General features: G+C 40.6%; 1 protein-coding gene across 6 annotated transcripts in view; it reads right to left on the bottom strand.

Annotated features, from left to right (window-relative positions):
- The window catches only part of CHN1 (chimerin 1), a 167,299-nt gene that overhangs the window by 21,075 nt on the left and 122,363 nt on the right, over positions 1–23,861 (bottom strand). For 2 of the 6 annotated variants that reach the window (XM_059727269.1, XM_019480360.2), the window contains exons 7-9: positions 16,263–16,340; positions 5,473–5,557; positions 3,919–4,005 (exon numbers count right to left, since the gene is read on the bottom strand). In XM_059727269.1, the coding sequence (XP_059583252.1) occupies positions 3,919–4,005; positions 5,473–5,557; positions 16,263–16,340 (250 nt within the window). The remainder of the gene's footprint in view (positions 1–3,918; positions 4,006–5,472; positions 5,558–16,262; positions 16,341–23,861) is intronic. The other 4 variants (XM_019480362.2, XM_014599507.3, XM_019480361.2 and 1 more) reach the window with 3 other exon arrangements.

The following is a 23,861-nucleotide window of genomic DNA, read 5'->3' as shown; positions in this document are numbered from 1 at the left end:
ATTAAAAGCAATGAGTAAAATGATGCTAAAGAAAGAGCTTATTGTACAGTACGTTAAAACATTGTAATGGCAGGGGAAAAGGAAGGGATAAATATACAAACAACTTAGCCATCTAGCAGCCGATACAGCATATTGACACCATCACTATTAATGTAATGCTTTTTATAACAACACATACAACTCCCATTAGTGTTTATGGTAATGTACATGTATCATTCATAAAAAACAAACCTCATGGTGCTTATTTGGAAGTTTGTTTTGTATTTTTTTTTAACTGCACTCCTGACTGTTCTGGCTGTTGGCATGAGTACCGAAAGCACAAAGGATGCCTTGTAAGATATGCATTTAATTAAGGATTCATTTTTAAAGTTCACCAGCTGGATCCTCAGCTGGTATAAACTGCCATACTACCAGTGTTGACAATTTACATAAGTTACTATCTGGCACCATGACTTTCAAAGACTGTGCTACATCTTCAGCCATTCCTACTTGTAGCAGGAGCCTTAAGGAAAACATGTTTGGGATATTCCATGGCAAAAGGTATTGTTCTCATCTGTATGGGAGGGAATGAGAAGTCTTCATTTGAATGTATGGGAGTGCAGTAGGATGCAAAAAAAGGAAAGGCATGATTCATAAAGATAGTTCAATTGTCAAAAATAACGAAGTTAACAAAATGGAAAATGAATTAACAGACTGAGTCTACCAGCTCATTTCACCAGACCATGAACCATAAAGTAGTTATCCAGTCTTAGCTATGAACGGCTGAAATTTTTTTCTGTTTCAAGAAATGCAGAGGAACAACATATTGATTCTGGAAATCTTTGTGGTCAAGATGGCAGCATCTGCTCTTATTCAAATTGAATAAGTCTGCCGTAGTTGGCGGACTTAGCAGGGAGATACTGGAATTGTGATTATCATTGGATTTCATGGAGGACGGTGGCTATAATCACACTTCATTCCCTGATACACAACCCATAAAAGGGCTACTGACAATTTGACACAGAGAAGATAATCATCATGTATATGGGTAGTATCTGACAGAACATGGATAAAAACCAGGTCATATTCTAGCTGGAGATTAAGTAGTCATGCCAAATTTAAAAAAAGAATGAGCAAGTGCATTCCAGTTGCTATGGCACGCTGGTTGCTAGTTGCTATGGCACAATATGCATTGTTGAGAATGTTCTGGCTCTAGGTTATTTTTAAAAGGACTGCTTATGTTCTTATGTTATAAAATAATCCATATCCCATTAGTAACAATCTTCTTGTACTACCTTTTATTCCATTCCTCCTGCTATTTTTTTTTGCATTAGGTGACATTTATCTTTGTAAGGGGAATCCAGGAATATCCTATAATATTCCAGTGTATGTTTTCTGTCCTGCAGAGCAAGACTTAAAATGATAGTGTTGCCATGCAGCATTCATTTACAGCTGTTATATGTATCACTTTTGTAGAACTAGTAGATTCCTACTGAGATCTGTAATTGTCTGCTTTAAAAAGCAAATGCTTTAGAAAGTATATAATACATATAATCAGCACAGTTTTGTCCACCAAGCATTTTCAATGAGATTATTATACAGACCACAAGTCAGATTTTGTGGACTTCTCAGGAGTGGCGCTACGCTCAATTTGAATGCAAGTGGGCTGCATCCTGCTCAGCTCTATAATTTTTAATGTACTGTTCTTCTCTGGAAAGTGATGGGATTGTATGGTTCCCTGGTAATTGCATCTCAATGGTTTCCATACAAAAATTTCTTAGTTTAGAAGCAAAAAGATTATTTGTTTATAATCCATCACCCATGGAACTCAGTCTGGGTTGTGATGCTCTGCCTAAGATCTTTCCTTCTTGTGCACTAGTAATAACTGATTTCCAGAGCTCTCTTTTCATGTCTTCTTAGTTACACACATGCACAGGAGTTCAACTAACTAGAATAAATAAACAATTCAGCTGATCAAAACAAGGAAGGGAATCCAGCTTGCCATTAGCTGTGATGGCTCACAGGGAACTGCAGTAAAAAGTTATTTTTCTTCCCAGAGAAAGCAAGACTCCTCTGTACACATGCAAAGAACAGGTCCGCCAAGTTCAAGAGGTGACACATTTCCACAGTCACTTTTCAGAGGAGAACCACATTCAGTTCATTAAAGGTTCTTCATGGAATTGAAGCTAGTTGCTCCTTACCTATCTGTGAGGGATGTGCTCAAAGTCTCACTATTTCCTATTTCCTGCACATAACACTGTATCTTTTCAGGTTCTTTCCCCTGTCTTCTATCTTGCTGAAAAAGACAGAACTTTCCACAATTCAGAAACCATTTGTCCACAATTTGCGAGAGGGCTCTTTGCTTATTAACACATGATACTTTCTCTTCTTTACCTCCAGGTGAGCTAAGTAGTCTCTGACCAGTGAGTTGAGAGCACAAAAACAGTCACGTGAAGCCTGTGGGTATCTCACTACTGCACATCCTGTCATTTGCTATTCCTTACGCAAGTATGACACCCATGATGCATGTCTAGGACTTTATTATGTTTCAAGTGCTGCATGAGGTTTATGATCATAAGTTAAATCATTTTAACCACTGAGGAAGTACTGCAATCCCTTAGAAATACTTTATTCCCTAGCACGTTTCACTGGTATTATGAAGTGGGATTTACAAATAAAATTAAGATCTCTGCATTTATTTGGTGTTAAGTGAGACAGCCTTAGATGTAAGTAAGACAACCTTAGAAAGACAGACAGAAATCTTCTATTAGGCTTGCAACTCTAAAGCCACATGCTGTAGTTACCCAAATCCAGTATGACGTGGAATTTAAGACAATTTCCCAATAATTGGATTCTATACCTGGAAAATGTGTACATTTGTTATAATCCTCCACGTATAGAATCTAATTATTGGAAGGGCATCTCAAATTAATTTCCTGACCACAGCAGCCGAGGGGGGAAGCAGTAGGGAAGTCAAGTGGCTTGAACCTTGCTCCTTACCCTTCCCCCTCACTGTGGTCACTGCCACCTGCCTCCCTATGACTTGCCCCTGCCACTATCTCCCCTGTACCTGCCCCTCCCTGCATGGCCTGCATCCTCTGGCACCTGCCCCCACTGAATTACCTCTTCCAGTTGGCCCCGCATGTCACCTGGTCATTCCCCACTTCTGCTGCTTACTTTTGGTCACGACTCCAGCTCTGGCCCTGTTTTAGCTTGGGGCACAGAGCACACGCTGGCTCCAGCCCCCACCCAGCCAGGCAGCAGTGGCTGCAGAGCCAGCAGCTATGGCACCATCCTTAGGTCCAGGTTGGAGCCAGAGCCATTGCCTCGCTAGTAGGGTATGGAACGCAGCCATGATTGAGGGCAAGCTGTAGTGGGGGGGCAGAGGTAAGTGGTGGTGAGGTGGGAGGCAGGTGGCAAAGGCTGCGGGGCACAGGGGCTGTGGCTCTGACTCTGAATTTGAGTCCAGATATGGAACTGTAGCAGCCATCTGCTGTCACCCCTACTATTCCCACAATGAACACAAATCCAAGACAAGGCTCTTTTCCCCCACCATGTTGAATGGGGGTGGGGGTGGGGAACCTTCATCTTGGATTCAAGTAAATATGATAATTTATATTCTCTTAGCATAATGACTTCTGTATAGAGTCAAGACAGAAAAAAAGAGATAGCACTATAATTATTTCCCAAAACCATTGTGGAAAAACTTAGGATCTTTGTGAGAAAAATCTACATTAGAATGCAAACTAGGAAAACAGCTTAACTTGAAGAACTCTGTTTCCTACAGCAATTATAAAGGAAACTTGTGGAAAAGTAGTACAGTAGCTTTGATGGTAAAGTCTATATTGTTAGCTGTACTCTGAAAATGATTTTATGGCCTTTCATGCTGATTGTTTTGAATTTCCAGATCAAAGCTATTTAAAATAGCAGTAAAAATACCCATTATTTCTTTTAACTGCGGACACAACTTGAGAGCAGAAAGGGAGCTTGTGTGATGTTCATGTATCCTCAACAATAGAGTCCTCTCTGAAAATGTAGATAAACAATGTCATTGTTGCTGCATAAGCTAGAGTGAAAGTCAAGCTCCTTTCACCAGAGCTTTATTAGCTGTATCAGCCTAATAATAGTGAAACATGGGGGGGAAAAAAACGTTAATGAGTGAAGTACATAGCTATACAACTGGATATATAACAGCGAGAAAGAAAGTGCCATTTTTACAGAAATCACTGTACTTTTCCTTCATTTTTTTCTGTAACTAGTGAATGCAAATGTTATGGACACTGGAGAGTCTGCTAACACTGAAAACACACAAAAATGTTATATGTCAAATACCTAGAACACTTTCCAGGCTTTTTACGTTCGGTTTTTCTTTCAGCTCATTTATTTCCACCTAAGTTTACACCATTGCCCATTGTTATACAATCTATATTATTTGCCCAAGACGATTTCAAAAAGCTTTCGATGGAGAAACTTTTCTTAAATTAGCCTGAAAATTCAGTTTCCAGGGCAACAAATGCAGCATTTGTACATCAACATATCTTTGTACCATTTTTGTAAATTTAGTTACTGGAGCATCATATGCTGCACTGATATAATGAAACATGCTTTCTGATTACCTTGGTCTTCAGCCTAAACCTAATGGCAGATTCCCTTTCACCTTCCAGGGGATATCAATAAAACTGTTGAATTATTCTACCTAGGTTTTATTAGCTATAACAGAAAGACTAAATCCATACATTCCTTATAACATAGCCCCTGTTATGAAGTTGCTGTATACTGTCTTCATTTCTTTTCTTTTCAATCCATTCATTTAACTTCTCAAATATGAAACAGAAAATGCATGCTCTACTAGTTAGAAGAACTAGGATTAAGGACTCATGGTTTACATTCCCAGTTGAATATATCCATCTGTAAAATATCTACCCCCTAAGTAATTATTAGCTATAACACACTGAGCTCATCAGTAAGTTTCACAAATTTGTTACAAAATAAATTAACCTAACAACTCATCAAGCTATTTCTCCTCCATGCTGCAAAAAAGGAGAGAGAGATTATTTCCATCTTTGAATGCTTGGAAAGTGCTCCAGTAGTACCACGATATTGGTGATATAAATGTCTAAAACAACTATCAGTGAAAGACCTGGACATCATTCCATCAGATCCTAAGGCTAGGTAAAGACATTAAAAAAGCCTAAGGTGGAATCAATTTAAGTTACACAGTTTTCTGTAAGAGGCACAGTTCAGATCACTAGTGAACCGAACACACATTTGCCCTTTAGTGAGGGGATCAAATCGGGTTTTGCCATTTTTAAAACAGTCTGTGAGTGTTGAACTTCTGTTATGGGTATAGACCAGTTTCCAATCACTTATACTGAGAAAAATGTAATGTCTGTACCTGGCCTAAGTGTACGGGCTGATTTTGAAACAGATAGTATGTCAAAGGATTTACAACATTAGGATTGTCTTAGGAAGAGAAGACTGAATTGCCATTACCTGCACATTTTACTCCCTGAGCAATGAGGCCCCACATAAAATTGGCACAGTACTCACACCAGTGTGGACCCCTGAACGTGTGAACCTGAAAAACAGTAGCAGAAAGGAAAATTATAGCAAATGGTTTGCTATTTCATACACATAATAGTAGTGTACACAATAGTACAAAAATGGGCAAAAATTCCCCATTATTAAAGGGAAAAGCTTTATTTGTTACTCTTAGCTCTGGTTCTGTATTTAATTGCCACAGGGAAAGATGACAGAAACTTAAGAGAAAGATTTAACTGCCCAAATTCTTTCAGACTTACGAAAATGTGAACTTCCCATCATCCAATTGTAGGGCTCTATGATGGATACTTCCACCCCACCCGAACCACACCTGTGGACCTGGATGAGGCTCATTTTTCCAAGATGTGGAAGACAGGCAGCCATAGCTTCCCTTCCTTCCCTACCGATGTATGAGATTCAGCACAGTCAGTGGAACTACTAGGCAAATGTTTTCCAGAACAGAAAACAATAAGGGATGCCTCCCACCATTCAGGATTTCTTATGTTATGAGATCTTCTTCGCTGTAATGGTCTGGGACTAAACCTGACAGAATCTTGCAAGGCAAAGACAGAGAACCTACAGCAGAAGTGCTGAACACACAGGCAGAAAATGCTTTGATTTGGTGTAACTGTAAAGAAAGATTAGCTTTTCTGCAGGTGATGGTTATGTAACTTACCTTTACAGGCCTAGATTGAAAAATAAACAAGCAGCCACCCAAGCAAGAAAAGCTCTTCTCAATCTTAAATTTCTGTACCTGTGTGAAGCCACAATTAGCTGCATCTGATTTCATTTTGATTGGCTTTCTGCTGTAGAAAACCACAAGATTCTTAACAGAGAAAACCATTATTTTGTTAACCAGCGTAACAGACTCTGAGTGGCTATTTGTAATAGACAGAAATCTCAGAGAAAATCAGTAACTGCTGATTACAAAGCAATTAAATTTATAGTCAAGTACACTTAAGGCTTAACTCACTTAGTTCTACTTAAATCTGGAAGGGGGTAGCAGGAAGGGGAGTAATCTTATGATAAGGTGAATCAAAGGGAAAGCTGAACAACTTCCAGATTTGAGTGTCTAAAATTAGGAATCTAAATTCACAGACAATTTAGTGGATATAACCAGAGGATCTGAAGAAATCCAATTCTCAGAGGCACTGAGCATCCACAACTCTAATTAAAAGGAAACAGAACTAGATCCATACTAACACAACATGATACTCCAAAGCAGCACGTGGACTTTTAGGCCAACACTTGTTTCTGGTTAATCTTGATTAGTGTCCATAAATCCTCAGACATTTTGTGCCAATGAAGAACTATTTCTTGTAACATGATGGGTGGTTTGGTAAATAATGCTTTTCAGCAGGGCTAATTAGTTTGTGTGGCATGTCATGCTAACACAGGTACTGCTTTTGGTATTGTACTAGCCAATTCTCTTCATGGCACTGCACTCTACTACATACAACACACCCACAGAGCTCACTGACATTTTTCAAACAAAAAATTCCCATCAGAAAATTATGTTTTGTTGAAATTAATGTTTTCCAAGGGAAAAATGTTGACTAGAATTAAACCCTGATTTCTTATTTTTAAAATGCCATTTCAAAACGTCAGTTTCTGATGTGCTATTTGAAAATGGTGATCATTTTCCTCCTATTTATTTCAGTGTTTCCAATGTTAAGTTTTTTGGAAATCTTTGTTCCTGAAATGCTTTAATGTTTTGGCTTTTCTTTTCAGTTCAGAACAGAAACTAATTTTGAAATGTTAACATTCTGGTGGGCTGAAAATTCTGTTCCAGACACATCCAGCAACATGTTTCTCTCTGGATACCATTCTCAATCGAGCCCCAAATTCATCAAACTGCCATTCAAACCATCACCTCCCATTCTATGCTCCGCTTGCACTTTGGCTTTTGCCCTCTCCGCTTCACTATCTTCACAAATTTCATCTGGCCAATTCTCTGGGTCTCTCACCCCTCTTTACCTAAGCTGCTGCTTTTTTTTTTTTTTTGGATCACCCTCTCCTTGACAATTGGTTTTCTTTGGTTTTCATGATTCCATCTTTTCTTGGTTCATCCTGGTGGACCCTCCTATTCCCCTCTTCTGTTCTACACAGGAGCCCCTCCTTTCGCCCCTTTACATTCCTCTCCAATCTTCCTTCTTCCTCCACATTCTTGGGCACTGTTGAGAGCAAGAAAATTCACTTTCTTACTCAGAACTATCATCTGAGCCATTTTGTTCTCCCTCATACCACTAGTTCAGGATGTGTCCAGATGACATCACAACTTTTTTATCGTGTCCCTAAGAAACAAACTTGTCTTTCTATGCAATTAAATTTATTGTTCAACCTTTTACAGTAGCCTACCATTATCTGACCTTCACAGCAACCCCCACTGGCCCATTTGAAATATAGCTACTTATATGTCCACTCTGACTGTAAATTAAACACAAACTTAAAAACAACTTACAAAACAGCTTATATAATCAATGTTTTATCTTCTTCATATTTTGGTTTATTTTGGATGGGGTATTTTTCTGGCAAAACTAATTCATTGGGGCTCAGTCTGAGTGCAACAGTCTGTATTACCAGTATGCAGACTTAGGCCATAGAATCTTTAGGGGCAAGACCATACCTTGTAAGTGATATAAGTTGGTACTTTGCAATAAAACTAATAAATACATAAAATTACCAAAAAACCAGTTATTTTTCTGCAGAGTTTGAAATCTCAATGTGGCTTAAACAAAACGAAGCTAGTATTTTAGGGAAAACATTGCCTCTATTTTTAATGCATCATCCCTAATACTTTCCCTAAATAATCAAAAATAAGGGAGAATAAATTCAAGGATTTCTTTCTTTTAAATGGATGTCTTATTTGAGCAGCTACATTGCATTTTAGTATTAATAGTGAACTCTGTGCCTTCAACAAGGGCCCATAAAATATTGTTAGTGTGGTGCCTAGCATTGTGGTAGGCTAGATGTGAAGCAATCCTACTTCATAATACTTTGGCAGGGCATGGAAGATTATTAAAGCATATATATTGAATAATAGCTAAAATCTGTCCAAGTACATGATTTATAGCCAGTGGATCTAGACAGGTTTTCAATACATTGGTCACATTCCCATCTCTTGCCAGTATTCCAGTGGGAATTGGAAAGGTAGGATGCCATGCCAGTGGTTTTATAGTTGCTGAGACCCCACTTATAGCTTTGCTTACCAGCTTTCCTATATAGCTACTTGCTGCCTTTACCTAGTGGATTAATCCTCCCAGGGCCATTGAGGGGAATGGGAGGTTTTTAACCCTGCATGTGTCTGATCTGCCAATACTATCAAGTGTAATGGCATCAGCAGTGCTTTGTATATATATTTTTGTGATATAACGACTATCTGGAAATTAAATTAGATACAGTAAGTAATGGCAAAAAATAGCAACAAATTGTTTTTTTAAAGTCGGAACAGCCCTGCAATTCTGTTTCATTTAGAGAAGTGGGATCTGGCAACTGGCTAAATAGATACATGAGTTAGAACATGAATTAGTACTACTTTTGCTGGTTACAGTAATAGAATCTGCAAACAGCATTATATTTATAAAGAGATACTCTGTTTCTGTTTAATATTTTAAGTCCTCATTTGAAAAACGGTTTTCCAGAAAAATATCTGAAAACTGCAGAATTTCAAAAATCCTGACTTAAATTGCAGGCTTTTTCTGCTTACTAAAAAAAGCTTCAGCCAAAAGCAGATTTTACTGTATTATAAGATGTGAGAAAGCATAGTTGCCAATTGTGACTTTATATTTCCCACCTCCAAAAACCTTATTTTGGTCTTGTTCTCTTCAAGAGCTCATCCAACAACTGTCTTTCAGGAAAGTCTTAGAAGAGGGGGAAAATGCATTAATTTATTTTGATGTTTTAATTTATTAAATCCCGTGTAGATTTATATAATTTGATAGAAAAAAATAATTCCGGCAAGATCTGCCTCAAAAGCAGCCTAAATCCCATTTCTATAACCTTCCCTGAAAGATAAACCCCATATCAGATTTGATTATTTCTGTCAGACCAGGCAGGACAAGAAGTTCCAAGGTGGACAGCTCTCCACTGAGAGTTGCCTGTTATTTGTTGTACCTATATGTTTAAATAATGATTGTTTAATATATATATTATATTTTTAAAATAAACTTACCTATATGTTTAAATATAGGTATGTTTGTACTCTCTTACATTTGTACTGTCTCATACTCTCCAGAGTATAAGTGAGGTATAGAAGACAGAACTACTGTGATGAGACATGGGGCAAGAGCTTGTCTCTTTGGTTTATATAATTCTTAATTATTTTCTTGGAAGTCATTTTTTACTACAAACAAAAAAAAATCTAGATCAACTCCTATGATTTATTATTGCATCTATGTTTAACCATGTTTATTTTTGTTCTGTTTTTAATTACATAATTATGAAGTGCTTATAGCAAAAGGACTGACATTTCAAGAAGGCCAAATGAATAATTCCCCAGAGGACTCCAGTGGTACAGTATGCCATGTGTGACATGCTTAAGCTGCTCTCATTTGCAGTGATTTCCAAGGCCTTGTTAAAATGGACCACTGACATACCAGCCAGAAGAGACAGCTGTCTATAGCTTTCTGGACTCCATTTTCCAGCATATTCATCTTATGTGGAAACTATTAGGCTGCTTAGGAAAGCCAGGCTAATCAAAGAGAGATGAAATCATTAAAACTCATAATCACTAACGGGATAAGATTGATAACATTGTTATACTTAAAATGCCAGCAATTAAGGCTAACTCTAGCTTTCTTATTTTAGGTAAAAAAACCCCAACCCCGCCAAACCCTGTTAACCATTACCCTAACAAGAAAAACAAATGAGATAACTTGAGAAGGAAAACAATGACAATGCTTCAAAAATGTGATGTGATAGAAAAAGGCTAATTAGAAGAGCCTTGTCCAAGGCCACTCCTGCAAAGATGAAAGGTTAGATATAACAAATGATACGCATACAAGTGTAACACAGTCCTTATGAAAATGCCTTGATACACAAAAAAACAGATTTAGGGGCAGAAGCCAGTTATCTGTTGTGCCAGTCCCTGAGATATCAGTTTTTTCTCTTGCTCTGGCAGATAACACCAACATCTTTAAACTGCAGTACAGCCTACTGCACATACATTTCATTTTGGCGTTGGTAAGAACCAGAGCTAAAGATGCATCTTTTTAGCAAATATATAATGCATTAATTACAAAAACAAACAAAAAAACATAGAACAAAACTGCATGTATATTTCCTTGGGCTGAAATCTCATCTGAATGACAAAGGATGCAGACAGAGGCCTGGCTTGCGCTTGTACAGGAAAACTCTAAGGAAACTCCAATATTACAAGAAGTAGTGCTAGGGTCTGAACAAATGATACACCTACCATGTCAATACTGAACTAATAAACTGATGTGGTCTTCTGGGTCTCCTGTTCTGCTGGAAGTGCAGTTATTAAAAATCCTACGTTGTTTTTGGCAACAATAGCATCATAGGCTAAGGTGTTAGCTCAGAGCCCACAATTATATTCTGGTATTAACAATTAAGTTCTGCCTACTAAAACCCCCCTGCCATTTCAAATGGATACAATATATTTGAATATTTTATATTATAAAATACAAACACATACATATGTCATCAGGAATGAGAACAAATGGAAACTATATTAAAGTAGTGCTATAACAGGGCCAAAATTGAAAGTAGAAGAGAGAATACATTTTGTAAAATATCAATATCAACCTGCATGCTTGTATATATATTGTATTCAAAGGCATTTTAAATATGTCAGTTTAAATGGTGAACTCAACCCACACTATTCATGTCTGTGCTCTATGTGACACTAGCTTTTATCAAGTATTAGAAATTAAATGTACCACTTAACCATCTGTAATTTCTATAGCTAAGACCTGAACTCTTTATCCATATGCCATCTGAAACTGAAGTCATGAAGATAAAAAGGGTAGAGGAAATAGGTGTCAATAAGAAAGGGAAAAACTCAGATATTGATTTGGCAACTGCTTCTTTATGATCTTAAAAATAATGCTTTCTTGCTAATAATACTTCTAAGCAAAGACCTTACACTTTAGTAAAATAGTAATGAGGCAATCATCCTTCCCCCTGGGATGTAACTGTTATTTATTTTTTATAAATGGGGAAAATGAAGAACTGAGAGGCAAAAAGACCACTAAGGACATAGCCAATCACTAACAGAACTGTGAATAACACATATAAATAGCTGCTTTCATATGAAGACGGAACAGAAGCGAAGGACTTGACAGTATGGCGTACACCTTCTGAAAACAAGACTAGGCCATGATTGTATGAGGTTTGGTGTTAACTGCACAGGACTGGTCCAGTATCGTGTTAACAACTTTGTCCAGTATTACTTGAGATGTGGGGACATGCTGCACCATCATCAGAGTGTCAAATATAAACAGCATCTCTATCGGCACCTCGGTATGCCAACTTGAACGTTGAGCAGGTGTACATATGTCCAGGCCTTCCTCCACTCCAAGTACTGTCAGATCTTGTTTATTTCCTGGTTTGTGCTGAACGTGTCAACAGAAATGAGAACAACTGGCAAATGTATTTAAGTAGTGCTAAACTTAGGGCTGATACAGAGAGATGCAGAGATATCAACAATAAAGATCAACAATAAAATATCAACAAAATAGGAGCATATGTTTTTTCACTTGAAGAGCATATTCTTTAAATTAGCATTTAAGATGTAGAATATATGCGCCATTTTAACTTGGGGTCCAAATCACTTGGTACAGTGTCCAAGTAAAAACACAGAACACAGAGTTGAAAACTGCAGAACGCGTTTATGTTTAAAGCCACGTATACAAAAAACATCTAGGACTCCTCTGTATGAGCAGACAAAGGGGCTTTACTTTGCTATGATGCTCTAGGTAACTTGGAGGAAAGTAAGTGATGATGAGAGACTGTGACATATTATACACATTCCTTCAGGCAAAAGCCTTGACTGCCTCATTAGAGCTTTTCTAAGCTTCACCATATACAGGAACTATTCAGCTTCTGGGGACACACATAAGCCATGCCAGGAGATGTACAAATAGGGATGTATAAGGCTACTTGTGCCTCAGGTATCAAAGATTTAAAAACAGCTAGTTTGTTTTTAAACAGCAAGATTCTTGAAATAAAGAGCTAGCATCTAACACACCAAAATGGTGTATTTGTTGTATGGCAAACAAAGAAACTGCCTTAAAAAAGAAGCTAGGATGAAAGAAACATTAAAGAAATACGTTAGACGAGGAGAATGCACTGAAGCCCAAACGCACAGCATTAAACTGCTGAGTAGCACATTATCAGTTTCAAGAGCAGCGATATAGTACCTTTGAGATTGTCATAGCAGCTCTGCACACCTTTACTAAAAGAAAACTCTTCTCTCTGGAGTCATAAGAGGGAGGTATTTCTTTATAGGAGGGAGGTATTTTTTTTACCTTTGAATTATCTGTTAAAGTTCTAAGTGTCCAAAGGAAATGTCCAAAGGAAACCTCAAATTTCCTAGGGTTCTCTTAGCTCAGAGAAAATGTAACAAGACAACTTATCTCAGTACACTGTGTTTTTATAAAGGTTGAAGCACTTGGCTTCGTCTCAGAATGTTAATTTAAATGTAGTGAATAGTTTCAAACCAACTTTTAAACTATTTGCAGGGGCATAGCCAGATGTACAGTTTCAGGCAAATTTATCCCAGTTCACAATCTGGCCAAGAGGAGTAACAGGGCAGCTCTGGGCCCTGGGCAGCTTTAGTGCATGGGGCAGAGCTGGCTGGCCCCTCTTGCCCACCATTGTGAGGCAGTGCCTGGGGTTGCTGCTCTGGTCACTACCTCACCCGCCACTATGGTACTGATCTGGCTGTAAGTCCAAAAAGATCAAAAATAAAACTAAATAAGTGAGACATGATATAAAAAATGCTGTCAATTAACAGTGTACGGGTCTGCCATAAATTATTTTCTTTCTGCAATGTAGGTGCAATACCTTGAATCTTTTAACTCCTTTCACTCTAAAGGCAAGGCCTCACTAGAAACCTTTTTTGGCATAATGTCATTGAGAAGTGCAATTCTTCATATGACGTTCATACTAGTGAAAGATTGAATATACATTGGTTTAGCTGATCTTGTTTGCAGATATTGGGATAATCAATATCTACAAATGGACTCTTGGTAGCACAAAACAGCCTTTCTACTAGGGTGGTTTGTTGGTATAGCTAGTTTGGCAATCCTTTCTAGTATAGACTTGACCCACTTGAAATCTGTGCCTTTAAAGCACTTATAGCAGTGAATTGAACAAACCCACTGACTCCAGTGTAAAGGAAAACAGTATTTGGCCCTCAGAATATTTAGTTTTCAGGAACAGTGTTGTAACAATGCCTAAATATTAGTTAAATGTAAGGGAATCACATGAGTGTTCCTTAGCATCTCTAGTGACAAATTAAGTCAACCAGTGGAAAATGTGCCCCAGGGAAATGAAGTTTTGGCCTGAAAGAGATTAAATTAGCTTGCTTCTCCCAGGTTTATCACAGCAGTCTTGCAACCAATAGCTTTAGCTCTAGCAGATGGAGCAGGACAGCAACAAAAAAAAAACAATAGAATGGTTGCAAATGTTGCACAAAAATGTTAAATATTGTTTGGAAACAGACGGCCTTTTTACCCATTAGAAAATAAATAAGGCAGCATCCTAGGAAAAAAAAAAATCAGGGAAACACGATTCTAGTTCTGTCTGACATACACAAATGCCTCCTTACTTTAGGGAAGTAGTGCAGCACTAATTTAGTCTGAAGGCATATTTGCATGTGGAAATATGGAGGGTCATGAAATATCCAGAATGCCACTCGACATAGCCTCTTAATGTTCATGATTAGTCTGAAAAGAATGCTTTATTCTCTCTTTATTAAGGGACCCCAAGTACTCTGATGTCCCTCAGTCGAGTCATGGTTATAGAAATTATTTGTCTGATCTGGTGCACGAGATTGTACGTACTGTCTCTGGGATATGATTGGAATAAGTACTTAGCAGTAAGTTTGTGTTGTCCAAAAGCCCAATCCATTTTCCACTGAAATCATTACAATGCAGTTTCCAGTCTGCTTCTGCGCTGTGTTAAAAAGCCTTAGGTTTAAAACCAATTAATAGGTTAGGTCTCAGCAACATGAAAGACTATTTTCATTTACAAACTGCAGTTGTGTTCTTCTGGGATTACATAGTTTCCATAAAATGCAAGAACATATGCAAAAGGTTAAGAGAAAGCATTCTCTGCTGAGAGGATCCAGCTATACAGGAGACTTGACAGATCCTGCTGATTTACAGGAAAGAAACACTGAAAAGCTTGCTGTTTGACAGAGTTTCTAGCATCATGTGCCGGGATTATTTTCAGATTATAAAGCAAAAGTCTGAGATGCAAAAAATTACTGTACAACCCAGGACCTTATGAAATCATACTGTTGATTTAACTGACAACAGAATGATTCTGTGTTCATATAAAAACATTTTTATATAATATTTCTATGCATGGTGTTTCGATTTATACTTTACTGGAGGACCCAAGTCAAACAACAGATTGTGATCATATACAGTTTAAAATGTTAGTGATGCTATGAATTTGAAAAGAAGAAGCTTTGTTTGATAAAATCAGAGTATCTGATTATTAGAAATATAAGTAACTATGTATATTGGAATTCGAAAACAATATACAAGTGAATGTCTGAGTTTCTTGTTCTTATAGTCAAGATTATTATAGTCAAAATTTCCCCCTTGCTATAAGATTACAAAAACAAGCATTTTATATGAGAACGGCTGTATTTCAGACACTTTTAGTTGGTGTGATCCCTTAATATATTCTGTGCAAAATCAATTTACTTATACAGTCTTGAATATAACAGCTGAATATTATGTGATGTATCTGGCTGCAATAAGGTGAATTTCTCAGACTTTGGAGACTATTTATAATAAGCATACACACGCACACACATAATATACTTATTTTTTATTGATACACATCACTTAACAGATGAAAGTGGGATATAGTTTATAAACACACATTAAAACAGTAATTGGAAGCAATATAAAGTGAAAGTAAATGATATTCAAATGAAGAGTTGTAGTTAGTATCACTAGCTTCAACAGTCCTATGGTGAACCGTGCTCCTTTCATCACGGTCAATTCATTAACATCGGAGAAAAGCCAGAAACTAAGGGAAATGCAGACCATCTGCTCAATCCAGAAGCAACAGAACATGCTTCTTATATCCAAAGTTATTTACCATCAATGAACGGAAATGAGATCTGTTTAATCCTCTAAGCAAATATTGAACAAAGGTTTTTTGACATTCTTGCAACACAAATCAAAATTAAACTAAAATAATTAGAATTGAGAGAACTTTCCCACAGTATCTCACTGCTAGCACCTCCTCTCCCTGTATATGAATACTTTTAATTAATAGTGCCCCTATATACTGTAAGTAGTATCAGAACAAATACATGTAATTTAAACATTCAACAGCTGACTTTACTGCTAATTTATGTTTCAGAATGTCTAATTGCCTTAACTAGCAAGATTTCAACTGGGATGCTTAAGTTTGTTTGTTTTTTGTTTGTTTGTTTGTTTTTTAACTACTCACTTGCAATACTGAACCAATTTTAGGAGCAGTAAAACAGTTTCTGTAAATATAAAGAGAAAGAAGTAGGCTTTTTTCCTTACCTTGAAATTGTGAACCTTCTCATATTTTGGAATATGTTCATTTTCTTTCAGAGTTGCTCTTCTGACAAGTGATGTCAACTGCGAATAAGCAAAGAGTTTAAGAGGTTGCCAAATTGTCACAGATGACTTTTGAGAACCCAGTTTCATTCCCAAGGCTGCTATCAATAAATCTTGTTGACGGCTCTCTTGTTTTGAGTTGTGAACTGCAGATCTATTAGCTTTTTGCCCTGACCAAGACTCTTTGGATGGCATTTTGAAACTGACAGAAAAGAGAAACAAAAACCTATATTGATTTGTGCTCTCTGTGGATCAAGCTAAATTCAAAAACCAAAAATGAACATTTCAGAAACCTAAAGTGATGCGGAAAAAAGACATGACCTTAATGATGATGTTGCACTTATAAAAAGACTGACTTAACTAGACAGATTCTTCTTGTTTCTGGTTTTTAAAAGGGCTCTAATTTGAGCTTAAAAAACTTAAGGGTCTGGATAGAAATAAAACTGGAGTCAGTGTTAACATCAGAAAACCCAGAGCCTCTTCTTCCATTTAGAAAGCCACGTTATTTAGTCAAATCATGCATTTCTAAAAGCTCTCTTTCCTATTCAACATACTGATGTCCATTTTGAATGAAAGATGCTCACATACTGCATATAGTCAGTATCTAGCAACAGACACACTGCTAACCTCAGTCTAGCAAGGGGGAGGTGAAGGGGTGGGCTTTAGCAGTCAGCAGTAGATTAGACTGGTTACATTAAGAAGACAGATAACCAATGAAAAAACAGCAATAGTATTTAAGTACTGTATTCCTCAACTCACTCGCTCTCCCTCCTCCCATGTAAGACTTTCTTGCTGGCTCAAGGAAAAATATCAGCAGGAAGATAATGAGCAATGAATGAGTCATGCATCATTACAAAATGGCATCTTTTTGCCATTTAAAAGCTGAAGAGATTGCAATACATTTTTGTGCTTAAAAATACTGTGAAAAGATAAACTAGGAGAGGCTAAGGAAAACAACTATGATTTTGTTAATTATTAAGTGAGGCTAGCAACTGAAATTAATGCTGAGCCTACTTCTGGTTCTCTTAATGTGATTATTAGAGCCACAGAGGTTTTTTGTTTAAAACAACATTTTTCTGTGCTTGTCAAATGAAAATATATTTATCAAACAAATACCACTGACTGCATGTATTAGCTTTTTCTTTCCCCTCAGCACTTTAAATGTATGCGACTAAGTCCATGCCTCTTTAAGCTGCCCTTTCTACCCAAAGGCCTAGGACTGGATTTATTGCTGCCTTGCCCCCTGTGTAGCTCTTTGCATCAGCACAAAATGAGGATAAAGTGGGTATAAAATGCTACCAAATCAGATGTTGCACTGGTGGAACAGATTACATAATGTTTAGGGTACAGGCAGTCCTCAACTTATGATGTTTCAAGCTGTGACAAACGTCACTTACGACGTTTATAAATTGACACCATTTCGTTGTTCCAATGTGGGTTTTGTCTTTACGATGGCAGATACAGCAGCCTGCAGCTGGTAAGTGTGCTCTGTTGTGTTGTGGTGGAAGTGGAGGGGGAAGGGGCGGGGAGGAGGGCAGATCAACACTACCAGCGGTGAGGGAAGGACTGGGGCATTGGCGATGTGTAGGGGTACATGTGGATGCGTGTGCACCCCCTGAGCGTGGCGGTGCACCCCTTACGAAAAGGCACTGCTAACACTGCCAGCAGCATCTGCAGGTGGTCGCCAACCACTGGTTGGCGCTTGCTACCCACCAGCTGCCCACCGACAGTGCCGCCACCACCTGCAGAAGCTCACTATGCCCCCCCAGCCTCCGGGGGCATGCAGTGTTCATGGACTGGTGCTGGAGCTGGGCAAGCATTGCCTAGCCAGAGCTGGGCAGGCGCAAGGAGAAGGAGGGGAGGTGGAGGCTCCTGCTGCTGTGACCTGCTTGTGTGGCCGTTCGACAAGTGGTGCATGTGCCTCTGGATTTGCATGGAGCGGGGGGGTTGGGGCTGCACTGTGGGCGGACAGTGAATTTTTTGGTGGCTGCAGCCTTCCCATGGCTCCTGCTTCACTGCCTGCCCCCCCCCTCGCCCCGATTCATGGGCACACAACCCCCCCATGCCCTGCCACTGCCTGCCCAGCTGGGCAGTGATGGGCATGGAGCAGAGCCCAAAAATTCGTTGTCTGCCCAGCGAAGCCCCTGCCATCTGCCCGCAGTGCAGCCCCGGCTCGCCTGTCCCACCCTACGCAGATCTGGAGGCACATGCCTTCCCATGCCCTCCTGGACCAGCAGTGAGGGCAGCGGTGCAAACCACTGGTCGAGTGGCCACACAAGCAGCTCGCAGTGACAGGAGCCTCCACCTCCGCCTCCCCTTCTCTGTGCCTGCTCAGCCCCAGCTGGGCAGTGCTTGCCCCAACCCCAACCCCAACCCCAACCCCAACCCCTCCCTCACTGCGGGGGGGGGGGGGGGAGTTGATCTGCTCCCCCATGCCTTTTCCCTCCCCCTTCCACTTCCACCACAACACAACAGAACTCACTTACCAGCTGCAGGCTGCTGTATCCACTGTCTTAAAGGAACCAATCCCCCATTTGTAACACTGTTCCTGTGGGGGAATTGGCTCCGACTTATGACGCTTTGACTTAAGATGTGGTTTTCAGGAACCAATTGTGTCTTAAGTCTGAGGGCTGCCTGTACTAGAGGATCCGACTTTTGCAGCTGTGGCTGACCACCACACTTAACACGGAGTCAGAGGACCCTATCCTGCAGAGGGCTGCTAGACCAACTGGCTAAAATGCAACCCCTTATTTCCTTTAGCAGGGTTTCATTAAGGAACAATATTTAATCTTCACCAGCCTGAGCACAACAAAAAAGATGAGCCTAAGTGTGAAGACTGCTGTACTGAAGCTGCGTACACCTAGCAGACTGTGGTGGTCAGTCGTTTTCCCAAGGTGAATATCACATATAGGTTTGTGAGGGAAATGTTACTAGTGGAACAGCCCACTGATGTAAGCTTAGACAGCGAAGGTGCTCGAGTACAATTTTCTGATTTTCCTTCTTGAGTAACATTCTTCAAAAGGTTTGTAAAATATACTGCACCTCAAACCTACTCATTTCAGGTGCATTTAGGTACAATATAGAAGCTTCACCCACGGCTACTGCTGGGATTTAGCAGCTGAGTAGTCTGGATGTAGCTGTAATGCAGAGGGGGTTCCTAGGTTGGTCACATAAGTAGTTCAGTTCAAATCATGTGGCGATCAGTTAACCAGACTCTGAATACTGCTGCCAAAATGACTTGTGGGAATTTCTCTCTGCCATCACTCTATTTAAAAATAATTGCCTGACTGCTGACTTGATCTGTGAGTTTTTTTCTTTCCTCTCTGCTGAGGTATCTGACCTTAGTTCTGACATACTTAAAATGAATAAAGTGCCCTTTTTTGTTCTCTCTCATTCCCCACATGGCTAATACAGCCTTAAGTACACAGGGCGAGGGAATGATTGCAGGCAAGTTGCAGGGGCTGGCAAAGGTTGCTGTAACATTCATCTGGAAGTAGGTGGAAATGGAAATGAATGCAGGATATATGAAAATTGGGTGGGCATACAACATGCATACTTCCTTAGGGTGTTGAAATTCTGGGCTTCACCTCTTCCCACATAGTTTTGGCTAGGACACGTATCCCTACAGTGTTGTATTTGGAAATAGTAAGTAGGAAATAATGTACAGCTGAACCTGACTCACAATAGCTGAGCATACCTATTCCAAAGAGCTGCGGATAACTATGGTTCAAACAAATGAATAGCTCACGGGTGTATTAGATGATTTTCTAGAATACTAGGTTTCATAACAAGCTTCTACATTCCTCTTCCTTTATCCACTAATAAAAACACAAAATCATAGAAACTTTATTAAAACTTCATTTACTGAAACTGCATTGAACTATCAAGAAAATAATATATTTTCTAGTTCAATACCTAGCCTTCAAAAGAAATCTGCATCCAGACAGTACCTGGACACTATTAGAATACACCCGTTTAGTTCTTTGTAACTGTAAAAAAAGAATATGCTTACTTAAGTATACAAGAATGTTGATTTTTCCTTTCCATCCTTTGGCAAAATATATATTTATATTTTGACATATTTCTTAGTCATCAATTTCCTTTTCCCTAGTCCTAAAAGACGGATTTATTTTCAACTATAATTTAGAGTCACACTAATGGAAATTAATAGAAAAAAAACTGAGTCCTGGAAAATTAAATCTTGAGAACACTAATAAAAAGGTAAACAAAAAATACCCAACAGGGAAAGGTCACATTCTTGCTACGGATATTATAAAAAAGGTTTGAAATCTGAAAAGTAGTTTAAAATAATGAATCTTAATCTAAAACTAGCCCATGTAAGATAAATTTATATAAAGCTGGTTATTGGCCTTAGCTCTACACTGCTCAGGGTAAGGGATTTTCTGACTATTCCATGTAGAAATTGATAAGATAGAAATAGATAACAGGTATCCCTTATACTTGCTGGTATATCATTATTACATTGAAGCATAATCCTAAAAGAATGTTTAGGTTGCAAAATCAGGCAGATCTACATTAGAAAAATCAGTAAGTGGCTATGTAATTAAAACCTGTATCATAATGTATATTAAATAGCATAAACACAAGTAGTTTTCAATTTGCCTTCTCTTAACTTTCACTGCAGTGCTTGCCTTCACAACCTTAAAGTTCTTCTATCATAGTTTTATTGATTGAACACTGTAATTTTTAAGAAAAAACAAAATTATAACGATAAAATAACAATAAAATTCTATCAATAAAACAATAAAAATTCTATTTTATGTAATCTAAGCTTGGCCACTGACAAAGTTCAGACCTTGAGATTTACTAAATAGATCCCTACCACAGAATATCTCTCTCCTCTACTGGAATAATTGGGGAGTGGGCTGTGATTGTCTCTGTATGGTAGCAATAAAGGAATGCAGAGACTGAGAACTTCTGAGGTCAATTCCAGGATCCATTGGGAAGTGTTTTCAAAGGATTATTCATCTCTCTGCCCCTGAGCCCCTAGACAGTCTCTAGTTCTATCTGCTTCTCACTTCTCCACTATCTCCATTTCTCCACTCTACCCTCTCATATTCTTACCCTGTGGCTTTTGGGGACCTCAGCTCCCATCTACCTCCATAACTCCTTCTCTTCTTTTCCCATTTCTTCCTATTGCTGTGCACACTTTGGATTCTGCCCTACTTTCTTCTCACCCTTAGTCTTCTGCAGGGTTACCAACTGTCTGTTAACTTACAGTCAGAAAAAAAAAATCAGGCTAAAAAAGCCTGTCTATAAAATCTGTAAAAATCTGGAGCTGCCTGTAAAAACTTTTAGCAGTCAGTGCTGACGGAAGCTCTGTGGTTGGAAAAAAACAGGGTGTAATGCTGAAGCACAGACAGGCTAGGGATAGAAGTTACACATAAATTGATTTAAGTGATGAGCAACTGGTTTACACCTGTAACAGAACATAAGTTGAGTGCACATAAACCAGTTTCAAAATGGCCGAAACTGGTTTGAGATAAACCTGGTTGAATGTAGTATCAGACTTAACTGATTGAGCTCAAGCCAGTTTATGCAACTTCTGTCCTAGACCCCCTCCTGGGTTAAGGTAAACCAGAGTCCTCCAGCATCTCATGATGCTCTCTGGGCTGGGCTGTGCTCTCTGTTCCAACAGAGCAGGGCTGGCCCCACCCCTCTGCTCCCTAGCTGGAGTAGGGACAGGCAGAGGCAGGGGCCTGGCCAGACACTGGCCAGCATGTCCCTTGAGGTAAAGGGGGGAGGGAAGGAGGGAGGGAGGGTTATTTCCCCTTTTGCCTCCTCTTCCCCTAGGGGACTGCAGCTGGGGTCTGCCAGCCCCGGCCGCCACTACTGCTTGCTCCCCATTGGCAGTAAGGGGCAGGATAAGCACCCTCCCTGCTCCTTCTGCCAGACGCCAGAGGAAGGGAGGATTAAGCCCCTCCCTGCCTCCTTGCCTAAGGGGCCCTGCTGGCCAGCCTCTGGCAGCACCCCTGCCCCTGATGCTGGAGTAGCAAGGGGGCAGGGACCATGACAAGAGCAGCACCCCCTGTCATGGTGTCTGGGGAGTGCAAGCAGGGGGGCCATGCTGCAGGTGGGGGGTCAGAACTGCCGCACGCTGCGTGGCATGAGCGGTGGCACTGAGGCTTGGAGGGGTGGCTATAGCCTCCCAAAACCCCTAGTGCCACGGCTGCCACTTGCTCCACACAGTCTGTGGTAGCTTTCTTTGCCCTGCAGCATGGCTCCCTCTGCCAGGAAGAGGCTCATGCTCCAGGAAACCATGACACAGGCTGCTGCCCATCATGGTCACTCCCCCCTTGCCACTCCAGTGGTGGGGGTGGAGATGTGGCCAGAGGCCGGTTGGCAGGGCCCCCTAGGTGAGGAGAGAGGGAGGGGGACTATTCCTCCCTGCCTCCGGCATCTGGCAGAGGGCGCAATCCTGCCCATCACCCCGTGCAGGGGACCAGTGGCAGCAGCAGCAGTAGGGATGGGCAGAACCCAGCTGTGGTCCCCCAGGGGCAGAAGGGGGAATAACTTTCCTCTTTCCCCATCGCCTAAGGGGACATGCCAACTCGCCTCTGGCTGCACCACCAGCCCTGCCACCGGAGTAGCAAGGGGGGGAGTGACCGTGATAGGGACTGCAGCCCATCTCATGGTGTCCCAGAGCATGAGCCTCTTCCTGGTGGGGGGGCAGGGAGGGCACTGTGGGAGCAGGCAGGGAAGGGAAAGCTGCTACAGACTGTGTGGGGCAAGTGGTGGTCATGGCACTGGGGAAGGTTTGGGGGGGCTATGGCCACCCCTCCAAGCCCTGGTGCCATCACTCACTCCATGCAGTCTGCAGCAGTTCTGACTCCCCATCTGCAGCCTCCCCGCACTGGAAAGAGACTCGCACTCCCTGGACACCATGACAGGGGGTGCTGTCCCCATCAAAGGACCTGTCCCCTCACCATTCCAGGGGCAGAGGTAGAGCCAGAGGCTGGCTGGCACTGCCCCCTTAGGGGAGCCAACAAGAAGGGGGGTTATTTCCCCCTCCTTCCAGCATCTGGAAAAGGGGGCAGGAGGGGGCTTATACCACCACTCACCCTGCACAGGGAGTGAGTGGCAGCAGTTGGGGCTGGCAGACCCCAGCTTCAGTCCCCTGGGGGCAGAGGAGGTGCAGGAGGGAATAAGCCTCCTCCTTGGCCCCTCTGCCTCAGGGGGCCATGCTGGCTGGCCTCTGACCACACTCCCACCCCCAACACTGCAGCAGCAAGTGGGGAGTGCCAGGCGGGCTCCAGCTTGGGTCTGTGCTGGTGGGACAGGGAGGGGGAATTAAATCTACTCCCTGGCCACTTCACTCCAAGCTATTGCCAGGGCTGGCCATGCCTGTATTCATTAACAGTGAATGTCTATTCACCTGGAAATTGGCTCAATCTAGGCAGGTTAGATTAACATGCAAAGACTGAATCAATTCAGGCTCCAGTTTTTTGAATGTCTGTCCCTAGCCACAGAGCACAGCAGTGCCACCCGGTGTCTGAGTGGGAGTGCAGAACTGTGCAAGGA

Source organism: Alligator mississippiensis, chromosome 4 (assembly GCF_030867095.1).
Source record: "Alligator mississippiensis isolate rAllMis1 chromosome 4, rAllMis1, whole genome shotgun sequence".
Classification (NCBI taxonomy): Eukaryota; Metazoa; Chordata; order Crocodylia; family Alligatoridae; genus Alligator; species Alligator mississippiensis.
The sequence above is the reverse complement of the archived record's forward strand: the minus strand, read 5'-3'. Positions and strand labels throughout refer to the sequence as shown.